Source organism: Ochlerotatus camptorhynchus, unplaced genomic scaffold (assembly GCF_037179485.1).
Source record: "Ochlerotatus camptorhynchus isolate MF236.1 unplaced genomic scaffold, CSIRO-AGI_Acam_v1.1 ptg000070l, whole genome shotgun sequence".
In the NCBI taxonomy this organism is placed as follows: domain Eukaryota; kingdom Metazoa; phylum Arthropoda; class Insecta; order Diptera; family Culicidae; genus Ochlerotatus; species Ochlerotatus camptorhynchus.
Window position 1 is genome coordinate 6,123,121 of NW_027040560.1, and position 23,370 is coordinate 6,146,490.

At 38.8% G+C, this 23,370-nt stretch overlaps 1 protein-coding gene across 3 annotated transcripts in view; it reads left to right on the forward strand.

Annotated features, from left to right (window-relative positions):
• LOC135697463 (cytotoxic granule associated RNA binding protein TIA1) overlaps nt 1–23,370 on the forward strand; it is a 1,329,144-nt gene that overhangs the window by 715,158 nt on the left and 590,616 nt on the right. The window contains exon 1 of one of the 3 annotated variants that reach the window (XM_065217204.1): nt 1,879–4,085. The exons of the other annotated variants lie outside the window; for them this stretch is intronic. Within the exon in view, the coding sequence (XP_065073276.1) occupies nt 3,764–4,085 (322 nt within the window). The 5' untranslated portion in view covers nt 1,879–3,763. Of the gene's footprint in view, nt 1–1,878; nt 4,086–23,370 lie in introns of those variants that run through there. 3 annotated transcript variants of the gene reach the window in all.

A 23,370-nucleotide genomic window follows, 5' to 3' on the forward strand; every position in this document is an offset into this window, starting at 1 on the left:
AATTCATGAATTAAGTATCGTAGAAGCAAACTTCTCTGGTTAAATCGTAGGAAAATTTTCTCAGCAATCCATATAAAATATAATCTGAAAAATGTTTTCCACCGAAATTTTCACGATTTGAGAAAGTAGCAAAGAAAAGTAGGAAAAATAATTTTTCGAGTAGCGAAAATTTTCCTAAATAAAATTATTTTGCTTGAAAGTTTCTCATCCTTCACTGGTGAGAATTTTGAAGTGGTGTATCTTACCTATTTTGAATTATGAACAAAAATACTAACTACACAGAAAATTTCATTCTAGCTGTTCCGATTTTCCCTTATTTTCCCGATACTTTAAAAATTCATAACTCATGAACCAAGTATTGTAGAAGCAAACTTTTTTCGTAAAATCGCAATGAATTTATCTCAGCAAAAATATAATCTCAAAAATGCTTACTCAACAAATTTTCACTGTTTGAGAAAATAGCAAAGAAAAGCAGGAACAGTAATTTTCTGAGTAGTAAAAATTTTCCTAAACAAAAATTCTCTTCCTTAAAAGTTTCTTATCTTTTATTGGTGAACATTTCAGAGTGGTGTTTCGAACCATTTTTGAGTGATGATTTTATATATTTAAATCGAAAAAAATTTAAATAAAATTCCCCTGTCAGATAGTTTTTTTGTTCGTAGCCTTTTCTTATATCTAGTGCTTAAACTATCAGGTCGTTGTCAGTATTTTCATTCTCTTCCATTATCCTTCTTGCTAGAAAAATGTGATCATCAGTAGATCTTTTCGTTGTAAAGGCAGCTTGATGCAGTACTTGGCTCTCCCAGATTTTTTTTAGTTGATTAGCAATCAACATTACACATGGATATTCTTAGGAAATGATCTACTTCAGTTGCTTTTGCTTTCTTTGGTATAGGTATTTGGGTTGATATATACATTCTCAATGTACAAAATGATCTGAAATATATTCAAATCAACTTTTAAAACTAACTGTTAGCTCTTTTTAAGTATGCTGAAATAAAAAACAAAAATCAACCAGAACGCCACTTGAACACAACACCACTCATTTTCATTATATCCCATGAGCTATGGGAACAGCCGCGATGTCCCCAAAAATATTCAACTTCCGTCCGACCTAGCACACCGCATCACGCATTCGTGTCTCATCTCTTTAAAACAAAAAAAAAAGCTTCCGTTCAAATCCAAAAATCGATATTTGTCAAAAACATACGACATAACGCTAGCTGAGAAAGGCAAAAAAAATAACGAACATCAACCAGAATCCTTCACACTATCCGTATGTGTCAAGAAAATCACCGCAAAAGAATGTGTACGTTTTCGAAGCAAACGCCATCAACATCATCATCATCAGCAGAAGCAGCATCATCATCACCAACAGTAGCAAGCCATGCTCGCACTCAACATCGGGTTCTTTGTTCTTTGTTATCGGCTTTTGGCCGACTTTGATCAACATTCCTTCGGTTCCTCTCGCCTATTTTCTCACTCGTCCCCACACTCGACGTTTCTCTCAGTGCGAGCGAACCGGTTCGTGGAAATCGTTGCCGCACCACCACCACCACCCCCAATCAATTTTCATCTCCACCACCCATGAGGGCTGTTGTTTTGAATTCTCTCGCACACACTCACACACAGACGAGTGCGTTGTTCACAATCGGAGCAGCGGTGTGCTTTCGTTAAGGATAACAGGACCACGAGGCCGCCAGCCAAAGAACCACGAGGCACGGAACCGTGGAACCGTAGAGCGCTGGCGCAGCACACGAATGCCGAAGCGAGCCCGAACCGGGCCACAGGACTCGGTCGGTTCTTCCGGCGGCGACGACAGGTTTCTTTTGTCTGCGACCAGTTCGCGAGCTTTAGTTAGAGCAGTGTCGCCTTACGGTTAGTACGATTTAGTTAGGACCCTGTGTGCTTTTGGCTGTATAGTTCCTGTACGTTAATAAAAATTTATACCTATATACATATATACACACACATGTTTATAGAATATTAAAAGCAGTAAAAAAATCCGGAACAAAAACGGCTTGTGTAGGCTTTGTGCTCTCGTCGAATATCTCGGTGTTGCAATTTTAACGAAGCTGAAGAAGGAAAATCTCAATTAACCATCGAAGGAGCCTCTGCTGTGTTCGAGCAAGGCAGGCGGTGAAGGTGAACAACAAGAAGCAAACGAAGAAGAATAAGAAGAAGAATATTGTGTGTGTTTTTTGGCATATAGTGTGTGCTCTGCCGGGACCCAACAAGATCCCGACTAGTGGAAGCATTGAAAAAGTTAAATAAAACAAACCTACGGAACACAACAGTCAAGGCACGAAAGAAGAAAAATCTAACGGAAAACCAGAAGCAGAACAAAGGAAAATTAAGCGGAACTGACAGAAACATTTAATTTTATTTCGATATCCTTCGCTCCTTTTGTGTTCTGTGCCACTCTCTGTCTCTGTGTGTCTATCTCTCCGGTATCTCCACGCGAGAAGGAGAGCCTTCCGTTCATTTATTTTGCTTTTTCGGTGATTTAGTTATTATAGGCGTCTCCACTAGCCTCTGCTTTCCTGTCCTGGAAAATAATAAAAAAAAAAATAAAACCAAAGGAACTAAGTGGGGGTGGAAGTGCTAGTGCTGCTCTATCTATCTCTCCGGTATATCTGTACTACTACTGTACGTGAGTATAGATAATTTCAACGTTCGCGCAAAATAGTGAAAACTTCAACGTCTGCTTGGCTAGTAGTTGGCCCGACTCTCCTTCCGCGCGTACGACCCGGTTGTGCCCACAAGGGCCGGAACGTCAATACAGCGGAAAAAAAAAATCTTGGTGGTCGCCGTCGTTCCATCAAAAAAACGTTTTTCCGCCTGAAGTGGAGAGCTCGCTTGGAAAAGCTAAGAAGGGAAGGATAATAAAAAAGTAAAAAGGGCATATAATAAAAACTAGTATATAAAAAATCATAGCTCGACCCTGCACAGTGTGCCACAGAAAGGGGCAGGTCCTTCAGCGACAAAGAAGAAATAAAAGAAGAAGTAACCCAGTCGCGGTTCATCCCTTGAAAAGCTCAAACAAGCCGGACGCCATCCGCGAAGGAAGCAGAGTAGGCCACGACGATAAGGAAAAGTGTCTGCGCCATCGCCTCCTACGACTTGAAAGAAAAACCGGGACACTCTCCGTCACAACATTTCGCGCGAGAAAAGCGCCGCAGACCCGTGCATATCGTGCTGAGATATTATTTACATTTCATTTCATTTTAATAGCTTCACTCTCGTGAAGTGGAAGCCCCCCAGTTTGAAACAACAAAAAGAAATCGTCCGTTTTGTTTGAGATCCTGGGCCCCCGGTTGTTCCGGCCTCCGGTAGTACATTTTGTTTTTCTTTTGCCTCGCGCAGAAAGCCGCCGTGTAGTGTGTGTGTTGTTTAGAAGCAATTACTTTCATTAGAGTGCAAACGATCCGAACCGTGACCGAGCAAATTGTGGACTGTTTGTGCGTTTCCATAGTCAATTATACGTGTTAGTCGAATACACTCAGACTCAGCAGAGTCGGACCACAGAGCTAAGCAAACATAATCCAAAATCCGAGCAGAGGTCGAATATTTCAAGCTATTCACTCCGTTTCGGTATCCTTCGTTGACCTTGATAGATCGTGAGCGAAGCGGCGGCGGTTTTTGGAAAATAAAAACCAAAAAGGGATCAGGGATCCGAGAGCCACCCTCGAACGCCGGTATCAGGAGGACCAGTGTGCGCTACAAGCAAGCAGAGCCCGCAGCAGAGCGAGAGCGTAGAAAGATGTTGGCAATGTCAACACTAATGATGCCTGCACCGACGATGGCCCTCAGTGCCGCTCCCCAGCTGACCGTTGGACCGCACAAACCTCCGGAAACGAAACTGCTCACAATCCATCCGGCCCACTCGCAATCACAAACAACCCCGCAGCATCAGCTGCACCAGCACCAACAGCAGCAGCAGGCCGTGGCTCAGGCCCAACAGCAGCAGGCCGCGCAACAGCAGGTTGCCCAGCAGCAGGCCGCGGCCCAACAGCAGCAAGCCCAACAGCAAGCGCAGCAGCAGCAGCAACTCCAACAGCAACTGGCCGCCTCCGTCAAGCAGGGTGAGTTTGGTGGAGTTGGGTTTAATTTTATTTTGGGGTTAGTGTAGCGATCCCTTTTTCTCAAGTGCAGTCAACTCTCCATGTCTCACGGTTCTAAATCTCGGTGTGTGACCACTTTAATCTCGGTCCCTTCAGACGGTCTAGTAGGTTTATGTTTTTCTATATCTCGGTATCGATGGTCCCTTCAATAACGAGATATGGAGAGTTGACTGTAGAAAGCTTTCATTAGTATTTTTTGTTTTAATAAAGTAGCACTTACGTAGTTTTCCAAGACGGTTTGTTACGGTTCGATCTACGATCATCGCTCGAAAAGAGGCTTTGCACAATCATGTTTTATATTATTTAACACGTTTAAACTATATCTGATTGGATTGATGAATCATGTGAAAATGAAAAAGTCTTTTCGAATTAAGAAGGCCCGAAAAGCCACTTTAAATTTATACGAATTTGACGCGTCAGTAGAATGCAATTGCCGTAAGACCTACGGTAATTTGAACGATTAATTCAAAGAACTGGCAGTCCTAAAAGGTCAAAAATGAGCCACGTTTATTTGCAAGATGAATTGTTTGAATTGACGGAGGTCTAAAGTGGATCACTATTCCTCCGATGGTTGGATGGAAAACATCGTTGATGCTTTGATTTAATGTGGAAAAAAATAGGTACTCATGTAGCCAATATATTGCAGCAAAATTGCGAAATAACTCACAAGTCTGTATTAACATCCGTTGACAAAATCCTTCAACTGCCGTTCACATCATTGCATTGCATTATCGAAGCAACACAGCCAGTTCTTGAAAGCATCCTTTTCGTGTCTTTTTGATGTATGTTTCCCATCGAAGATGCGTCACACGTACCAAAACGGCCAGGCCTACCGTGTGGCATTTGAGGGACAAGATTATTCAGATTTACACACAAAGCTTCAGAATCCAATAAATGGATAAAACAGGGACGTATCGCCCAGGTAACAATGTAATGCTTAACAAGTTGTTGTAAAATTATAAGCTTTTTAAGGCATGAAATAACAGTCTTTTCCAACCCTTGATCAGCCTTCTAGTTATATTTAGAAAAACAAAATTATACTGGAAGACCGCTGCATATCTTATATATTTTTGTGGGACTGCAACAAGGTGCTGACTAATTGGATTTACATATTTATATTGTAATTATAAGTCTAAAAATTACCTTTGCATTTCGGAATTCGAACAGGCAGTCGCTGATTTACAGGCATCAATAATCATACTTACTGGACCACTTACGCATATGGGTGGCTGAAGGTATGATCATAAATTTGAAACACGTCAAATTTAAGTTAAATAACAGCAGCCGGAAGAGTATTATACATTCCTCTCATTTTCAAGTGTAGTTGACACAATGTAGACACAAGTGCACGATTTATTTCGATGGTCATGTGAAAGCTATTTAGTGCCATAATTGAGTTACATTTTTGGAATTTGGTCTGAAAATTCAGTGCAATATAGCAGTCAAAACACAGAAATACAAATGTTAATACTTCCGACGTCGTCGCAGCCCAATTCTACCTGGAGCTATTCCTGAAAAGCTCATCTACCTTGCCTCTACTGCTGCCGTTGCTTGGGAAGTAAGCAGTGAATTTAGAAGAACTAAAATGCCCAAAATGCAACGAAATGAAATGACTACCGTCAACAAATCAGGCTAAGAAAAAATAATGGTAGTGCATTGCTGATTTGTGGAGTAGTGTTAAGCTAAAATAAGGCTTGTTCAATCTTTGGATCAACTAACTTATTATGGTTGAATTATGAAGTTACAATTAGCTTCATGCACTACTAATCAACTATATATTCAGCCAGATGTTAATGAGCTTTCAACCAATAATCAGTTTCTGTTCTTACTGTTCAACTTGTTCAATTTTTACTTGGGCGTACCGTGCGTTCCATTTTTTTGGTAATTATATTGCGGTAGGCTTTCCGATGATTATGGATGTAATAAGGCATAGAGCTCATATTGCATGAGTGTCATATGGTCTTGACTGGTACACAATTGTTTCCATCTTGAAATGAGTCGTTAGTCTTCAGGCTTACCATTGATATATTTAAATCCTTGTTAAGAAGTTCTAATTGTTGAGTCATTAATATCTAAAGTTTTTTAATCCCTTTTGCTACCTGAAAGCCGCGATCGCGATAGACGATACAAGTAACATTTTAAATTTTGTGAAATAATACAAAGCTACAATAAAACAACGTTCATGAAACCGTGGCAAAGGCTGCTTTGTCATTGATTCATCCATGAAATCCTCATTGAGAACTAGAATCTATCTAGTTGGTCCACCCTGGAGAAGGTTCTGAAGGGTGTATTCTCGAAGCTCTTCAAGATTGACCATTTGAAAACCATATTTAAGCTACAATAAAACCTATTTGGCAACAACCCAGTGCGAACCAGCGTTCTTCCAAGTTAATCGTTCCCGAAAAAGGTCTCCTTCTTCCGGATGGTTCCCAAAGTTCACCATCAAACGATGCAAAAATGTACGCTTGAATTAAATTTTTCGAAGAGTTGACCCTTTCGCAGAATAAAATCGCTGCTATCGATCGGAAAGCAGCTAATCTCCGCTAACTGACAGTTTCAGTAGAATTGGTATTGAAGACAGTTATTCCGTTCGTCAACTATTCGCAAGATCTCGAAGAAGGCTCGTTTGTTTTCAGACTGTCTCGACAATGTTTTATGAATTCGAGGGCCACGCTCACTTCACTCTTCTCTTATTGCTGAAATCGACTTCCTTTCGGTCGTTAGCATCGCTTGAAGTTGTCATCCTTCGTAGTCTATCCTTCAAGATTTCCTTGTCAAAAATTTGGCTTTTATTCACTATGAGGATCCATCTCTTAAGTTCAATAAGTAGACAGACAAATTGGGGGTTTATTATGCACTTTAAAAAGCCAAAAAGCAACAATATATGCTTTTTGCTCTCATTTAAAACCTAACGGTTTTATAGTTGCTTGTATAATGATAGAATACGTTTATAGAGAATTTTATCAAGAAACTTGCTAATGATTGATGTGTAAAGCTGTTGGTCCCCGGTTCATGAGTTGATGGGTCGATATGTAGGGTCCATGAGTGGAAGCTGCCTCCCTGGCGACGGTAGCATTGGTGCTCAGCACGGAAAACAAGATCGACGGAAAATATATCCAAGGAAAAAAAATGATTGAATTACAGAACAGTTTTCCGAAAGTATTGAGGGTCGCTTTAAATTTAATTTTAAAATAAGACAGTTTTTTACTTTGTCGCGCTAGACTAAAAGATTTTAAAGCAGCAAAAACCTAAGGAGGCTTGTTTGAAGCGCTGCATTTGAACTAAACGGACTGTTCATTGCCGTTGTAAAACCATCATAAATCAGAGTGAATGTCAAATGGTTACTTGGAAGGCTTGGTACACACCTCCCTAGTAGCACACTTGTCACATATCGGTTGTAGAAACTTCTTTACGACTTATTTCAGTCATAAACAAGTTGCTGCAACTTTTCTTAGCTGAAGTGTGCTACTCGGGCTCAGCTGTTCGGTAATTGTTGAACCATCGAACAATTTGGTAAAAGTTACAAAATCAGTGAAACATTAAGAAATTAGAAAATTTATTTTAAATTTGTACAAACTTTGTTCAGTTAACCCCACTTGAAGATTAATCGACAATTACAGCTGTTCGAAACCCGGTTAAATTTTACCGGCTTCGTTGATCTGAATTCACTGTGTAGATATTTGACCAATTTGCCAAACGTACTTTTGAGAAATTGTGCGTTTTGTTTGGAAAAGTTGACTAATCCTAACTGCTTTTTGGTACCTTCTGTCTCCAAGATTGATCGTTGGTTGCAGTGGTTTGTTGTGATATATGTGAGGGGGCTCGGTTATATCGTGCCAACCCTTTTGCTTACTGAGCAGAAAATCCCATGCCCCTTGAAATTACTGAGTTGATAGGATTGCATCCTCGCATCATTTACTTACCCTGATTTTAAAGATGATAGCATTACCTTCTAAAGTGAATTCAGATCTAATTCATACTTCCCACTAACCAAAAACGATCTTCGTATGACAACCGTGGAGATTCAAATCTATACTAACAATCCTCTCCCAGATGACCGTAAGGACTTTGCCGGCGCCGATAATGATCTTGAAAGTACTGCCTAACCGGAGTTGGTCATTGTTGCTCCTCTTTACTGGTTTCGTCGTCGATGCCGGGTTTGAATGGATACAACAACAACTCGAAGTGGAACTTGAAGTGATCCCTCAGACAGGTTTTAATTCTCCTCGGGGACTGCGGTTGTGAAGTGATGGCCGTGTTAATCAAATGGGAATCACTTAACCGTGAGTTAAGTGAAGTGACATCGGTAATAAGGACCATGGTCGTAGTTTTTCTGAGTAATATTCGCAACGCCATTGTTCCCATCCTAAGCAGTCTTAATAAGACTTATCTTTGTGTTGATGAAGATAGCTTATAGATTTATTGCACCGAAGCCTTGCTCAGATTGTACCCGGAGATATGCGATTGGTGGCAGTTGGGGACAATCTTAGCCCTTCTTAATTTTTTTTCCTCCTGCATATAAGCTTCGTGGCGATGTTCCTAGTGCTTGTGGATGCTACTTCTAAAAGTTGTCAAGGGAGGAAGTCAAATGAAAAATGATGCGATGAATAACAGTTTATGAGCCGACGATGTTGCCATAAGGACACTATCCGCTCTTGAGTTTAAACACAGTGAATTCCAAAAGGAATTCCGGAGAATTCCAGGAGAGCTCAGTGTTAAACTTTCCCTGTTAGCTTGAACAATAGTTTCAGGCAATTTAATTTTCAATAGCTGGACATTCTTGTTGGTGCTACTCATGGAAATTCAGCAAAATGCTAAATACTGGGAGAAGCAGAAACAAACGGCGCTACAAGCCGCAATCTCAAAACAGCTACAATTGTTTCTGCAAATATATCCATCCGATCGGTGATGGTATCCGTTAACTCAAGCCTGGTGGTCGTCTTGAATCATTGTTACAATCCGTGCATTCCAGAATTATACAATACAGCAAGTCCAGCATCACTAGTATCTCATCCGCAAGAACTTCAGCACCAGTTTTCAGTTGCGTATGAAATTATTGCAGAGAAGTATATCAATCGGTTTCAGCCCACCGATGATGACATATTGCAACACAAAAATCAGGTTGCTATGTGTATTTGATGTTTATCAACTCACCGTCGCGTTTATGAAATAAAGCGGTTGAAGCTCGGTCGTTTGATAATTAGTTATAAAGGAAGAAGTTACTTTGAATATCCGACAAACGATGTCTGTGCGATTACATTTGGTAATCAGTGTGGAATACAGTTTTATTGTGGAACGGAGGTGAAATTGGTTTTGCTGTTGTGATACTATCGAGGCAGCAGCGTTGGAAAAGATTGCGATATTTCACGAAGTTTACCGAGGGAAAAGTTCGCGAGTCATAGTGAGTTTTGGTGAACTTTTCCAACACTGCGAGGCAGATAGTTAAACTGCATTAAAAAAAACTACAAGGGACAGCCCTAAGAGGTTGTACGCAAGGTGACGTAGCACTACGTGATCTTATATAATAAATCTTATTTGATAACTGCAGCAGGAGCTTGTCTTTTGTGTAGGAATAGGAATTTGAGCGAGATGCTTTCTGTTTATACTCTTTAGTATGACGCGCTTGGCATAGCTGGCCCACAGCAACTCACGAAAAGCTACTGATTCCGATCAATAACGGTGCGGCTTCTTCTCCTTTCTTTGGATGCTCATGTGGGCTGCAACTCGTTGCTTCCAGACAGCCCTTCATTGTATACTGGAGAACACCACCACTCACCACGCTGTGATTGAATGAACACCGTTTGGTGAGACCGGATGGAATTCAACTTTGAAATCTGTGTTAGGGAAATCACTTTTCACAGGCAATCTGTGTTCAAAGCAATAGTTGCACATTCTTGCAATTTTCAATAGTAACATTTTGAAAAATGATAACGTCTTAAATTTGACAGATGCGTAGACATATATCTGATCGAATGGTGATAAAATTATTGAAATTGGTCCATGGGAAGTTGAGTTTTGAGCGTTCAAAATCTTTCATAATTTTGTTACATGTTCCATTTTTGGTTTTCACAAAGTGTACCCCCATATAGAAATCACAGACGTAGCCTACGTCAAAAACTAAATATTGTTGAAAGTGACGTTAGTGACATGAAACCAACCAACGAACCGTGTAGTTTAACAACATTTTGGCCAGTCAGTGACTAGACTATCTGAGTTCCATCAAATTATGATCTAGATATTAATAAAATGGGATGGATTAGCATGACATGAAAGGTTAAATATCAAGACGTAGTACATAATAAATCAAAGGGGCCCTAATATATTTCCCTGAGGCACTCAAAGGTTATTCCCCACGGGACTGAAAATAGAATCAATAAAATAAGTCCGTTGAGTACTGTCACGCAAATAGCTTTCAAACCATTAATATGCAGTACTCGAAATTTCAGAAATCTGTAATTTACAGTACTTCGTCTTCTTCTTCGCATTTCAAACCTATTGGTGATTATATTTTACCTTATTGCGTGCTCTCAACTTAGTGTTCTAGATGCACTTCCACAGCTATTAATTGAGGACTTTCGATGCCTATAACATTAGCATAATTGTGTGGCAAGGATGCCTAGAGAAGTCGAGAAATTTTTCCAATTTGAAAAAAATCTTAGACCAGACCGGGAATCGAACTCAGCCACCTCCAGCATGGTCTTGCTTTGTAGCTGCACCTTTACCAAGTGAGCTAAGGGAGGCTCATCTACATTGGCGTAGCTAGAAAATTTATCTGGGGGTCTGCTGCGCCTTTTTTTTTTGATTTTGGAAAATTGCGGTTAAATAAAAACTCACGCAAATTGCGAGTTTTTTTTTTAAATTTTTTTTCTGTGATCAATAATATGACAATGAGGCTTGGTATTATTTTAATGGTGAAACAATAAGTTTGATTATATTTATTCCAAACCAACGATTGGGACCTCGATTGGGAGAGCCTGAAACGCTTACTGCTTTTGAACAAGCAATGATCGTTTGTTCATGGTTTTTGTAACGAACGGATCTCGTAAATGTAAACATCTTAAACTTAAGAAAATTCTAAGAATTAGGTAATTTCGTGAATTTTGTAACTAGCTTTTTTTTTAGATTTTGAATATTTCACCATTCATCTCAGGTAAAGGAGCCAACATTAAATTATTATTATTATTATTATTATTATTTATTAGTGACACTTTATCACTTCTGTGACATTCGTGTCTTTTTTTTTATGACAGATTGAATTATCTTACGAACTAAATTTCTTTGAATAAATTAGCATCTTTCAAAAATTAATTACTGCTTTTTCTTTGCTGGAAGTGTTTGCAAGAACATTTGTAATCGTCCCATCGATTCCACAGTTTTGCCTAAATTCGGCAAATCCTCTGCAATCCACAAGTATATGATGCACAGTCGAGTTCCACAAAAACAGCACATTGGTGGAGATTTGTTTTCCAACACGTGAGAGTGAGTCAGCCGAGTGTGCCCGATGCGTAATCTGGTAAGAGCTCGCTGCTCAGATGAATTTTTTCTGTCAACAAATTTGCCTGCAGTCGGTTTGATTTGACGTAGGTGTGCCCAGGTTTGTCTTCATACATTTTCCCAAACACACCAAATGCTTTGTTTAATAAACCACACAGCATCCTGGGGTGGAATTGGCATGTTTGGTGGAATTCCCTTCCGCCCTTGATTTGACAGTTTGTCAGCTTCCTCATTTCCCAGAACTCCTGCGTGACCGGGAATCCAACAAAACACAATTTTAGTTCCAATAACTTCGCGTTCAATTGCTTGGATCCAAGGATGAGTTGATTTCCCATTTTGAAGAGCGTCTAGACAGCTGGTCGAGTCGGTAAATATGATTGTTGGTTCGCCTTTGCTAATTTCTGACACAGCAGCTTTGAGCGCAAAAGCCTCTGTAGAAAATATACTGCAGTTTCCTGGCAAACTGAAGGCAGTTCTTTTGGTATCTGTAACGATTCCCGCACCAGTCTTTTCATTGTCCTTAGATCCGTCGGTGAATACTTTCCTGTGTGTTGAGTATTTATTTGTTACAAGCTCAACAAACATTGGCACAATAACTTGGCTTGAAGTGCCTGCTTTTACTTTCTCCCTCAAGTCGTTACTTATAGATGGTGATGGAGTATACCACTCTCTATTGGTTAGTCTTAGAACACTACAGATGTTCGGCATGGAGACTCCTGTTACTGCTAGAAACAGATCAGATACTCGCTTAACCACTGGTAGGTCGGTTACTGATTTGTTTTTTTCCACAAGTCGTATTGCTAGTTGTGATAGGCGCTGGATTAGTATTAGACGAAATGGCAGACACCCCGCTTCAGCCATAATGGAGGTAATTGGACTAATTCTGAACGCGACAGAAGCTTGTCGTATCACCTCATTATATGTTGGGGTTAGAGTACGTTCCATAGCTTCGATGTTGATGCTGGTGAAACCTAGGCCGTACAGTAGCTTGGAAGTCACGAGAGCTGAACCGATGGTAAGGAGAGTTGAACGGTTGCTTCTCGCTAGACGACGTCCCAAAATTCGAAGTATGTTTAATCGCTGCACACAGCTACGTTTGGTTTGTGCAAAGTGCTGAAGAAGATTAATTTTCGCATCTATCAACACACCAAGAATTCGCATCTTTCTAACACGTGGTATAGGAGTACCATTGACTTTGATAGCCCGACCACGCTTTCGATGTTTCGTATTGCAGATGTGTAATAACTTTGATTTTTCCTCAGCGATAGCAAATCCAACGCTCGTTGGTTAATTCAGTAACTGCATTTCATAAGTGTTTCCGTATTTGTGCAAAGTTTCGTCCCTTAGCAATCAAAATTACATCATCAGCGTAAACTACAATTTGAACATTTGGTGGAATCTTTTCGAAGATAGGTTGCATTGCAACTAAAAATAGTGTGACCGACAGAATAGATCCTTGTGGTACACCGTTTTCTGCAACACGCATGCTGGATGTTGCTCCATTAGCTGTATCCCTAAATGTTCTGTGGTTAAGGAAACTAATGATGATGTTCAACAAGCGGCCGTTTATTTTCCATATTGTCAGAGTCTTGAGGATTGCGGGTCTCCAGGTGGTGTCATAGGCTTTGGAAATGTCAAGTGATACTACTTCTGCATTTTGGTTCTCGCTGAGCTTGAGTAGTGCTTCCAACTGCGCCAGGTGTGAATCAGTGCCTTTGCCAGCATGGAAAGCGTGCTGGCGAGGGTCGAGTTTGCCGTTGTTTTCAAGCTCTGTGAGGAGTCGACGGTTCACCATGCGTTCGAATGTTTTTCCTAGACAGCTTAGAAGGGCAATCGGTCTGTATCCATCTGCTTTACTCCGATCTCCATGAGGTTTTGGAATTGGAATAACTATGCCTTATTTCCACTCATCTGGGAATGTGCCACTTGTCCATAGTTGATTGTACAACTGCAAAAGCGACAACTTCACTGAGAATGGTAGGCGTTGTAGAAGAGGATAACCGATGTTATCATTCCCAGTGGAGGAGCCTCCTCGTCGATCTAGGGCCCACATCAATTCATCTATCGAAAATTCTTCGTTGTACCGTTTATGGTCCTTCGGGTGTAATGTTTTTGATGTAACATGCTTTTCCTTTAGTTTTGTCCTTCGAAACTTTTCTGTGTAATTTTCGTCAGATGATTTTCTTTGATATTCGTCTGCAAGCGCGTCAGCTACTATTTGTGCATCGTTGGTGACACCTCGTGGGAGCTTCAGAGTTATCGAGTTGTTTTTTCTTTTCCCCTGTAGTTGATTGACTCGGGTCCATATTTGACTGCTAGGACTCTTGGGATTTATGGTTTGTACAAAGTTTTCCCAACTTCCCTGCTTTGCTTCACAGATCATCTTACGACATACTGAGCGGGCAGCTTGAAAAGCTTGGTGTGCTTCAACTTTCCGGGGATCGTCGTTGCTAATTCGCCGAAGTGTACGTAATTTCTTCCTACGATGTTTCACTGCTTTTCCTACTTCGGGATTCCACCAAGGGACGGCGTTTACTCCCACTTTTCCACTGGTTCTAGGGATACTAGCTTCAGCGGCGGAAGTGATGAGGTGGGTGAATTGTTCTACGGTGAAGGACTCCTGAGGGCTCAGAGTTCTGCTACATAATTCCTCATATCGTTTCCAGTCTGCATGGTCGTAGATCCATTTTTTACGAAATCTGGGTTCAGTCGGAATACCGGGGATATCGATCAGAATTGGAAAGTGATCGCTGTCTCCATAATCCGAGATTATTTTCCATGTAAATTTATTGGCAATGGAAGCGGTGCAGATAGAGACATCGAGAGCTTGTGTGTATCCTGAAGCAGGGTCAATACGGGTGTGCAATCCGTTGTTCAAGACTACCATGTCTTGATCAATTGCTAGTTGTAAGATTTTGTTGCCTCTTTTCTGAGCCGAGTTTGTTTTGTGCGATATTCGGCTTCTCCAAGCAGAGTGGTGGGCATTCAAATCGCCTAGAAGAACAATCGGCTTTGGAAGCTCCTCAACCAAACTACGAAGTTTGTCATCAGCATTCTTATCATTAGGTGATAAGTATACTGAAACCAGTGTCATTTCCATTGGTACATACAGCCTTATGGCTACTGCTTGGATATCAGCATGCAGTTGAAGTCTTTCAAAGGGTGTACCTTCTTTTACTGCCATACCGGCTCCTTGCCTACCGTGGAATGAGCAAGGACTAAGTAGAAGCTGATAGTTTCCCCCAAGGTAGTTGGCCGCAACTTGATGTTCCCAAGTGTTTGTTTCTTGAAGACATACCACTGTTGGTTGATATTTTGTAAGGAGAAGTAGCAATTCGTCACGATGCGAGCGGAGCCCATTGATATTCCATTGTAAAGCAAAAGTACGAGATACTCTTCCTACTTCAGTGTACGAATTGGAACTGGATGATTCTGAGAGGACATCGTCGTTAAGTGGTGATGACTCACGGTAATCATTGGTGTTGGTGAGTAATGGTGTTGATGAGGATGCTGGATTAGTGTGCTCTGAAAGAACGCAAGTACACGAACAGAGCACGAATGCACTTGAAGTAGAGGAGCAAGAGAGGGTACTTGCCTGTGGAGCTAGGCGGCCCACGTCAGCTGCCGCCAGAGGCTCTTCGGGTAGTCCCGGTACATCCCTGGTCAGGGCCGACGTGGGATGCCTCGCGCTTGGCGAATCACGTAATAGAGTTTTGTTGAATTTAGATGTTGTCTTGTGACTGAAACTATCCAACCAGGGTTCCTTCCATTCATTTTGGCTAAAAAAATGTTTTATAAAATTATGGAATAATAAGATATTATAATAATATTTTGTTTGTGTAAGCATGTTTGTGTAAAATATTGTGGAGTTTGTGTTTGACACATAATACCAGTCAATGTTGCTGCATGAGAGTCGCAATAAGCGATTTTGTCATTTATCTCACCCACTCTTCACTCTTCACTCTTCGCGAAGAGGCGATCAGAAAATCGCTTATTGTGGCTCTGTCAAAGCTAAATTTGCAGGTTTTATGTGTCAAACACAAACTTTAAAAATTTGTCTTGTTCCTTACACATACAAAATACCATCATAATATCGTATTATTCCATAATATAACATTTTTTTAGTCAAAATGAATGGAAGGCACCCTGTATCCAACAGCTGAATTCCGAGAAGAAAGAAATGTATGCATATTAGGTGTATGTAGAAATTGAAATTTCTGCCCGGAATTCAGCGGCTGAAGTGCAAATTTTTGACAATATAGCTAAATCACCAAGGCGCGATAGGTGATTCAAGATTCATCATTGAAGATTCCATCTGATTCCATTAGCTGGAAAACATTTGAATACTTCCTGATCAATCTACAACCTACCAAATATCCAGTGAACTTTACTAATATCTTCGACTATATGGAGATCTTTTGAATATTTCCTGCTGTCTAGAACGAATGTCTGAAAGAATATCCTGTAACTTATGCAACGTTTCCTGAACATCTACAGAACTTAAGTTATACGAAATTTCCTCAACTTCTAAGAAAAATTTATTCCAAATTCCATATCTTACTATCTCTCTTAATTCTACAAAGATCTCTGAACATCTTTGCACTTCTGGAAAGACACCTAAGACTTTTACAAACATTTTTGAACACCTAGAAAGTTTCTTGAAATTTAGTGAAGTTCCCAAAACCTCCAAGAAATTCATGGAGATTTTTTGGAGTAAGATATCTTAAAAACTGCAACGAAGTTCCCTAAGCTGAAGCAAAGATTCCTGAAGCTCTTAGAAGTTTATTGAACTACTTTTAGATCTTTAACAAAATTCCCAGAACTTTTTCAAAATTCCTTACACTTATATGAAGTTTTACTCAGCTCCTCAAAATGCTACGAAATTCGAAAAACTTACACAAAGTTTGCAGCACTTCTACGTTTCTCGTTGATTTTCCGCGAACATGAATGAGATTTATTGAATTTGTACGTCATTTCCACAACTATTCCAAGTCCATGAGGCTTAAAAAGAACCTGAAATTGTGGATAGAGGTTCTCGATCAATAATGAGCATCCCTAAAATAAAAAAAATGTTCCGTCAACTTCTAAGAAGCTGCTCAAATTTAAATGAATTCTCTACTTCTACGCACTTTTCAGAACTTTTCTAAAGCTGACATCACACTGTTTGACAAAACACCAAATATTTGCTTCGTTAACTTTTGTCAAATAATGCAATTTGGCAAAGTTGTTTGTCAATGCTATTACACTATGATAACATTTCGCAAATATTTGAGCAAACATTATTTGGCATTTAACATGAAATAAGGTGTTTTGACCAACGGTCAACAAATATATTTGACATGTCATCACATTGTTTGCAACTGTTTGCATTTGTCTCTTTGTATCTTTGTCATTCGTTCGCAGCTAAAGTCTGATTGTTGTAGTGTTGCAGTGAAGTTAAAATCGAAGAAAAAATAACCAGGATGAATTATTCTGAGTTTGCTACAATTATGGGAGCAGCATATCTGTTGCTGGAGGAGAACGAATCGAAAAAAACGTGCGTAGTGTTTGGGTCCAGGAGTGGGTGAAGAAACGGCAAACTGAAGGATGTTATGCAACCCTTTTGAATGAGTTGAGGAGCAATCATCCAAATCTGTTCCGAAGCTTCGTGAGAATGACGACTGCTGATTTTGACTATTTGTGGGATTTAGTAGCTCCGCATATTCAAAAACAGGACACGTATATGCGGAAAGCGATTACAGCCGGAGAAAGGCTGGCTCTGACTTTGCGGTACATGGTTACCGGCGAAAGCTTCATGTTGCTCCAGTATTTTTTTCGCATCCCACAGCCAACTATTTCAAACATCATACCCGAAGTCCTGGATGCCATCTATCTGGTTTTTAAGCAGAATTTCTTAAAGGTAGGTCGCATCAGAAGGGTTTTCCAAAAAGTAGTGAAAATTTGAAATAATGAATCCCGCCCTGGGTGAAATTAGCCCATATTTGGATAGCTTGAATACCATCTGGAAATCATTCTGTTTACTGTAGTTACTGTATTGTCAGTACACATATAAAAATCGAAATTAAAATACCTTCAATATTGCGTACCAAGACCAAAAATACCTTGCTTGGTTGTGGAGTAATATCTTCTTAAAGATAACATCTAAAAATATCAAAAATCCAGGGTTGTAGCCCAGATGGATCCAGGCACATAAGAGCAAAACCAAAACAGTCGTTTGTTCAGAATGTCAAAATAAGCGTTTTGGCAAAGTTTGGTTCAAATCGGTGACATTGACCACAGGTGGTGTATAAACTTGAGCTGGAACGACCAACATGTATACTAGCGCCACGTAGTAAAAAAATTCTGAACTACTTTACACCAACGAAAAGATCTTAACTTCCTGAACAACTTTGTCCCAGACAGTAACTTTCTATCTGATCAGGATCTACAGATATTTTATAAGCAAGATATTCACATGTATACTAGCACCACGAAGTGAGAAAATTCTGAACTACTTTACACCAACGAAAAGATCTTAACTTCCTGAACAACTTTGTCTTAGACAGTAACTTTCTATCTGGTCAGGATCTAGATATATTTTATAAGCGAGATATTCACATGTATACTAGCGCCTAGAAGTGAGAAAACTCTGAACTAATGTCTATCAGCGAAATTATCTTGACTGCCTCAACAACTTTTAACCATTGTTATAACCATGCAGCTTATAACCAGCTGTGATCAAGGTTAAAGTGGCTTCCTCGCTCCACTCCTCCGTCACTTTTTTCCGGATTCATTTCGACGTGCCACTTGGACTTGGAGCTCCAACACATTCCACATCGTCGAAAGTAGCACCGGAATATTCTTCTGCCATCATCAAAATGCTCACAAACACAAAAAGTTTGATTTTTTTCGAGAACCGGTAATTGCACAATTATTTGTTGATGTTTGCTACTCAAGAAATTTCAGAGTGTCAAATAAATTATTTGATAGTATTGAGCAAACATGCTTGACAAACAATAACAAAAGGCATCACACTATTTGACAAAATGCCAAATAATTGAAATGTCAAATACACGTCAAATATTTGCCATAGCAAAAATTGGTCAAATATATTTGGCCATTATACTTTGGTCAAATATATTTGTCCAAATTTGCCAAATATTTGGCGTTTTGTCAAACAATGTGATGATAGCTTAAGTTCCTTTTTTGCACGAATTTTTCTGAAGGTCTATGAAGTTCCCAGAATTTCTACCAAATTTACTAAATTTCAGCAATCTTCCCTGAGCTTATATTTTAAGTTTTACGAAGTTCCCACGAAAGAAAGAAAAATCCCTGGGCTCATAAGCAGTTTGTAGAGCCTGAAGACGTCGATTTGATATAATATAATTTTTCAAAATTCAATTTAGAACATAACAAAGGTAATCAACATAAAGGAATTTAAATAAATCTTTGTTGGTGGTCAAATTTTGATAATCACTGTTACAGGGCTGGTAGCGAGTCACTTTTTAGTGACTTGGTCACTTTTTTCAAGTCAGTCACTAAAAAGTCTCTTTTTTTAAGGCCAAGTCCCTAAAGTCACTTTTTCTTGTAATAAGTCACTATTTTCAACTTTTTTTAGCGTGAATTTATTTCAAGATTGATTACTCTTTGCGTTGTGACGTTTAACCGTCTTTCTCTATATAAAGGATGTCTACTCATTTTTTGGATAAAATTACCCGAGTTTTCCAAGTAAGTAAGTCCAAGATCTAATAATATTCAATGTCTTGAAGTTCGTATTCCATGTACAAGTTCAAGATATTGCAAATATTCAAAGTGCCAGAATTAAGTAAACAAATAAATGATTTATTTCAAGTTCGTAATTAGCTTTATGAAAGATTAGAGATCTTTAATGCAGTCCTATCAACTTCGCAACAATTGTAGGAACTTTGGAGAAGTTCTGAGGAATTAAGGGAAATGCTGAGAATTTCAGTGAAGCTCTATTAACGAACTGTAGGAACGTAAGGGAAGTTAACACGCTGAAAATATGGGAAACTTACTGGAAGCTGGAAGCAGAGAACTGCATAAGTGTCAAGCGAACTTGAGAAACTTAGAAAACTTGAGGGGTATTGTGCGAATTTTTAAGAAGTTTTAAGCACCTCAGAAAAGCTATATAGATTAAAAGTCTATAATCGTAAATTTAGATAAATTCAAGATAGTTCCAGGATGTGCTGAAAACAAATCGAGAACCCTTAAGATGTTCCGTGAATTTCAGAGAAGTACAGAGACCTTCAGAGAATTTATGAAACTTCAGAAATATTTCAGAAACTTCACAGAAGTCCAATGAATTTCAGAGAAATTTTTTAGGTGTTTCCAGAAGTTCTATTTATTTCCGAGCAGAACCGAGATCTTCAACAGAACTAAGAGCTTTGTGGAAGCTTCGAAAACATCAAGATAGGTCAGATAATCAAAGGGTAGTTCAAATAATTTCAAGGAAATTGTAAAACCCGTATAGAAGTTTCAAGAAACTCAGGGAATTTCCGGAAACTTCAGCAAACCTGCGAGAGATTTTCTGGAACGTATTTTAAAGATGTTATGTCATGGAGATTTCAAAAACTTAAAAAAAATACGAAAATTTAGCCAAATTGATAAGAGAACATCAACAAAGTTCCATTAATTAAAGAAAAATGTGAGAACTTTTAGCAACCAGCGATATCTTCAAAAAATTCCAGAGAACTCCTAAAAAATGTACATATTTTTAGATAGTTTCATAATATTCAGCGAAGTTCCGAGTACTTCGAGGACGATCAGATAGCTTCAGAATAATCCCATTAACTTAAGAAAATTTGTAACGACTAACAAAGAGAATATATATCAGAAAATTTTGCCGTATTATTAAACAAATGTAGAGAACTTCAGGTAAGCATAGATTAGTTCAGGGAAAATTAGCGAGTGTTAATAATGGTTATACAACTTAAGGAAAATTGTTGAAACTTCAAGACAAAGCTATTAATTTCAGTAAAGTCGTGCGTTTTTCAAAAATACTGACAAGTTCAAGGCCGTTTAGAGAACTTTGAAGAAATTCAGCAATCGTTTAGGCACCAGGAAAGTCTAGACTATTGAAGAAGTTTTAAATTAGTGTCGATAATTTAAGGGATGTTCCATGAACTTCAGAAAAATCTCGAGAAATTCAGTGAAAATCGTAGAACTATATTAATTATTTCGTTCTTATTCCATAAAAATTGCGGGAGCACAAAAGTTCCAGAAATTTAAAAAAAAAAAACTTCGAAAACTTTACAGAAGGACAGTGGTTTTCAGAAACAATTCGAGAACTTCTTAGAAATCTATGGAGCTTAAGAGGAGATCCGCGAACTTTTTTTATGAACATTGGCAAACTTCGGGAGCATCAAAAAAATTGGTAGAATCTCAGGGAGTGGTCAGTTCTATTAGTTTCAGAAAATTAGTGGGAAATTTAAAGCAGTTCCCATATTTTCAGATAACTTCAGAGACGTCAAAAAGTTAATTGAGGTCTTCGCATAAGCTCAGAAGTTCACTGAAGCGTAAACATTTTTAGGACCATTCAATTAAATTCATCGCAGTACAACAAGCTGCATGAGAACTGCAAAAACTTTAGAGAAGTTTTGAGAATTTTAGAAAAGAATACAGAACCTCAGAGCAGTTCCATTAACATGAGAGAAGTCACATAAATTTTAAAGAAGTTTACAGAACTTCAGCGAATTGTTAAACCTTTAGAGGAGATCCATGATCGTTAGAAAAATGAAGGAAACTTTAAAAAGTCCTATAAAGTTCAGGGAAGTATGAATTTGATTAGAAGTATGGTGGGCATCAGGCTAGTTTCTCAAACTACAAAAGAACTTCAAGGCAGTTTCATTAACTTCAGGAAAAATTTGGGAACATTCAAGTAGTTCTGAAGCCCTCAGAATAGTCCATTCCATATCTAACGGAGATTTCCATTCCTCAAAATTTCGGTGAAGCTATCCTCCGATTTTTTTTAGTTTTCCTCGAAATTAACTAGAAATTCTCCACAACATGAACCCTTTGGAAAGATTCTCCGAATATACATTGAATAAGTTTCCGATTTCCTTTTGAATCTCAGTTCTTTCCATGGCATTCTACTCACATTGAAAGTTTCCTAAGAATTGATTGGCATTTCTTCTCACAAATTCCTTCGATTTCTTCTCATAATTTGTTTGGCAAACTATTTTCCAAATTCCTTTGAAGATGTCCTGGAGTTATTCTTAGATTTAATTGTAATCCTCCTTTTAGTATTTTAATACCAATTCCAAGGACTTATGGTCTAGATTCGTTTTCTACAACAAACTTTATGAAATTATCCTCAGAATACCCTTGAAGTTTTCATTAAAATTTATTTTTAATTCAATTCAGGGTGTTTGTTCTCAACCAGTTTCCAAATCGATTTTATAGATTAGCGCCGAACCCACCATTCTGGTACTACAAATGAGTGCTATACAAATGTAGTAAATACTGGAAATAAGTAGAGTAAAAATTAATTACGTTAGTAGTAGTAGCAAATTAGGTTAAGAGTTAATTGAATTATTAGTAATAAATCATTCCAAATTGAGCTATCCAAAAAACCAGACCTAAAGTGTATCCCAAGTTAAAACTTAATAAATCCAAATCCAAGGTTTCGAAGTATTTCCTTTCAATAGAAGAAGTGACTCCTAGTGGCGGTTAGTCGCAAACCTAAAAGTTCGGTGCAATAATCAACTGGATTATTATTATTTAGCTTTATTAAGGAGGCTTTCAGCCTTGGGCTGGTTCGCCTCCAGTAATCAACTGGAGTGTTAGCCGATGCTCACACCCCCACTCAGCATAGTTACAGTGCACATTTGATTTTCCCGCTGGTTAAATTTTTAACGGAAATCACGAACCTGCCCCAACACAGGGTTTTTTGAAATTCTACTCAAAACTATCAGGCTTCACACGAAATCAAAATTCCTCAGAACTCCCTTTTGAAAGCAGATAGCATTTGATGTTTTTCTGAAAGATTTTTTTTTTCCAAAACTCCCTTGGAATGAATGTCCTTAGAAATAATAATAAAATTCCACGAGCCTTTAAAACAGTGCATGGAATTTTACTCCAGATTCTTAAAACTTCTTGAGGTATTATAGCTTTTGTGTGCCATCATAACGACTACTTTTATTCTCTTAGGTCACTTTTTAGTTACTATTTTAAGAACTCTAAGTCACTATTTGCTCACTTATTTCTTTAACGTGGTCACTATTTTTGACAGCAGTGATCACTACCAGCGCTTCTGTTAAATAGTAGCATCGAAACAACAAGCTTGACAAAATACCGGTGAGTCAAAAAAAAACAACAAAAATTCTGGAAGGGGCCTAGATAATTCTGGAGGGCACCCCCATTATCTACGCCAATGCTCATCTATATTCCAAGCAGCTAATTTGCGAAGCGTATGACCTACTTGTTCCACACCGTTGCAGCACCACTACCGGATCGGCTATATTAATTATAGGAATGTTATCAATGTGCTGATATATTCGAGCAGTTTGGCAACACTGCCACATACTGTAATGCATCAAAACTCTCCTAATTGCCGGCACATAGAATGCTGAGAATCTTGAATACGAAACTCTTTGCCCGGTCTCCGTCCAAAGATGGTATCAAAAGCAGCAGCAGCAGCAGCAGTAGTAGTAGTAGCAAAAGTAGTAGAAACGATTGTCAAAATTAAATTTCAGTTAGCCAAAGGCAAACAGAGCCAGGCTAACGCTACCAAGCCACGTACAAAGGGTTAGCA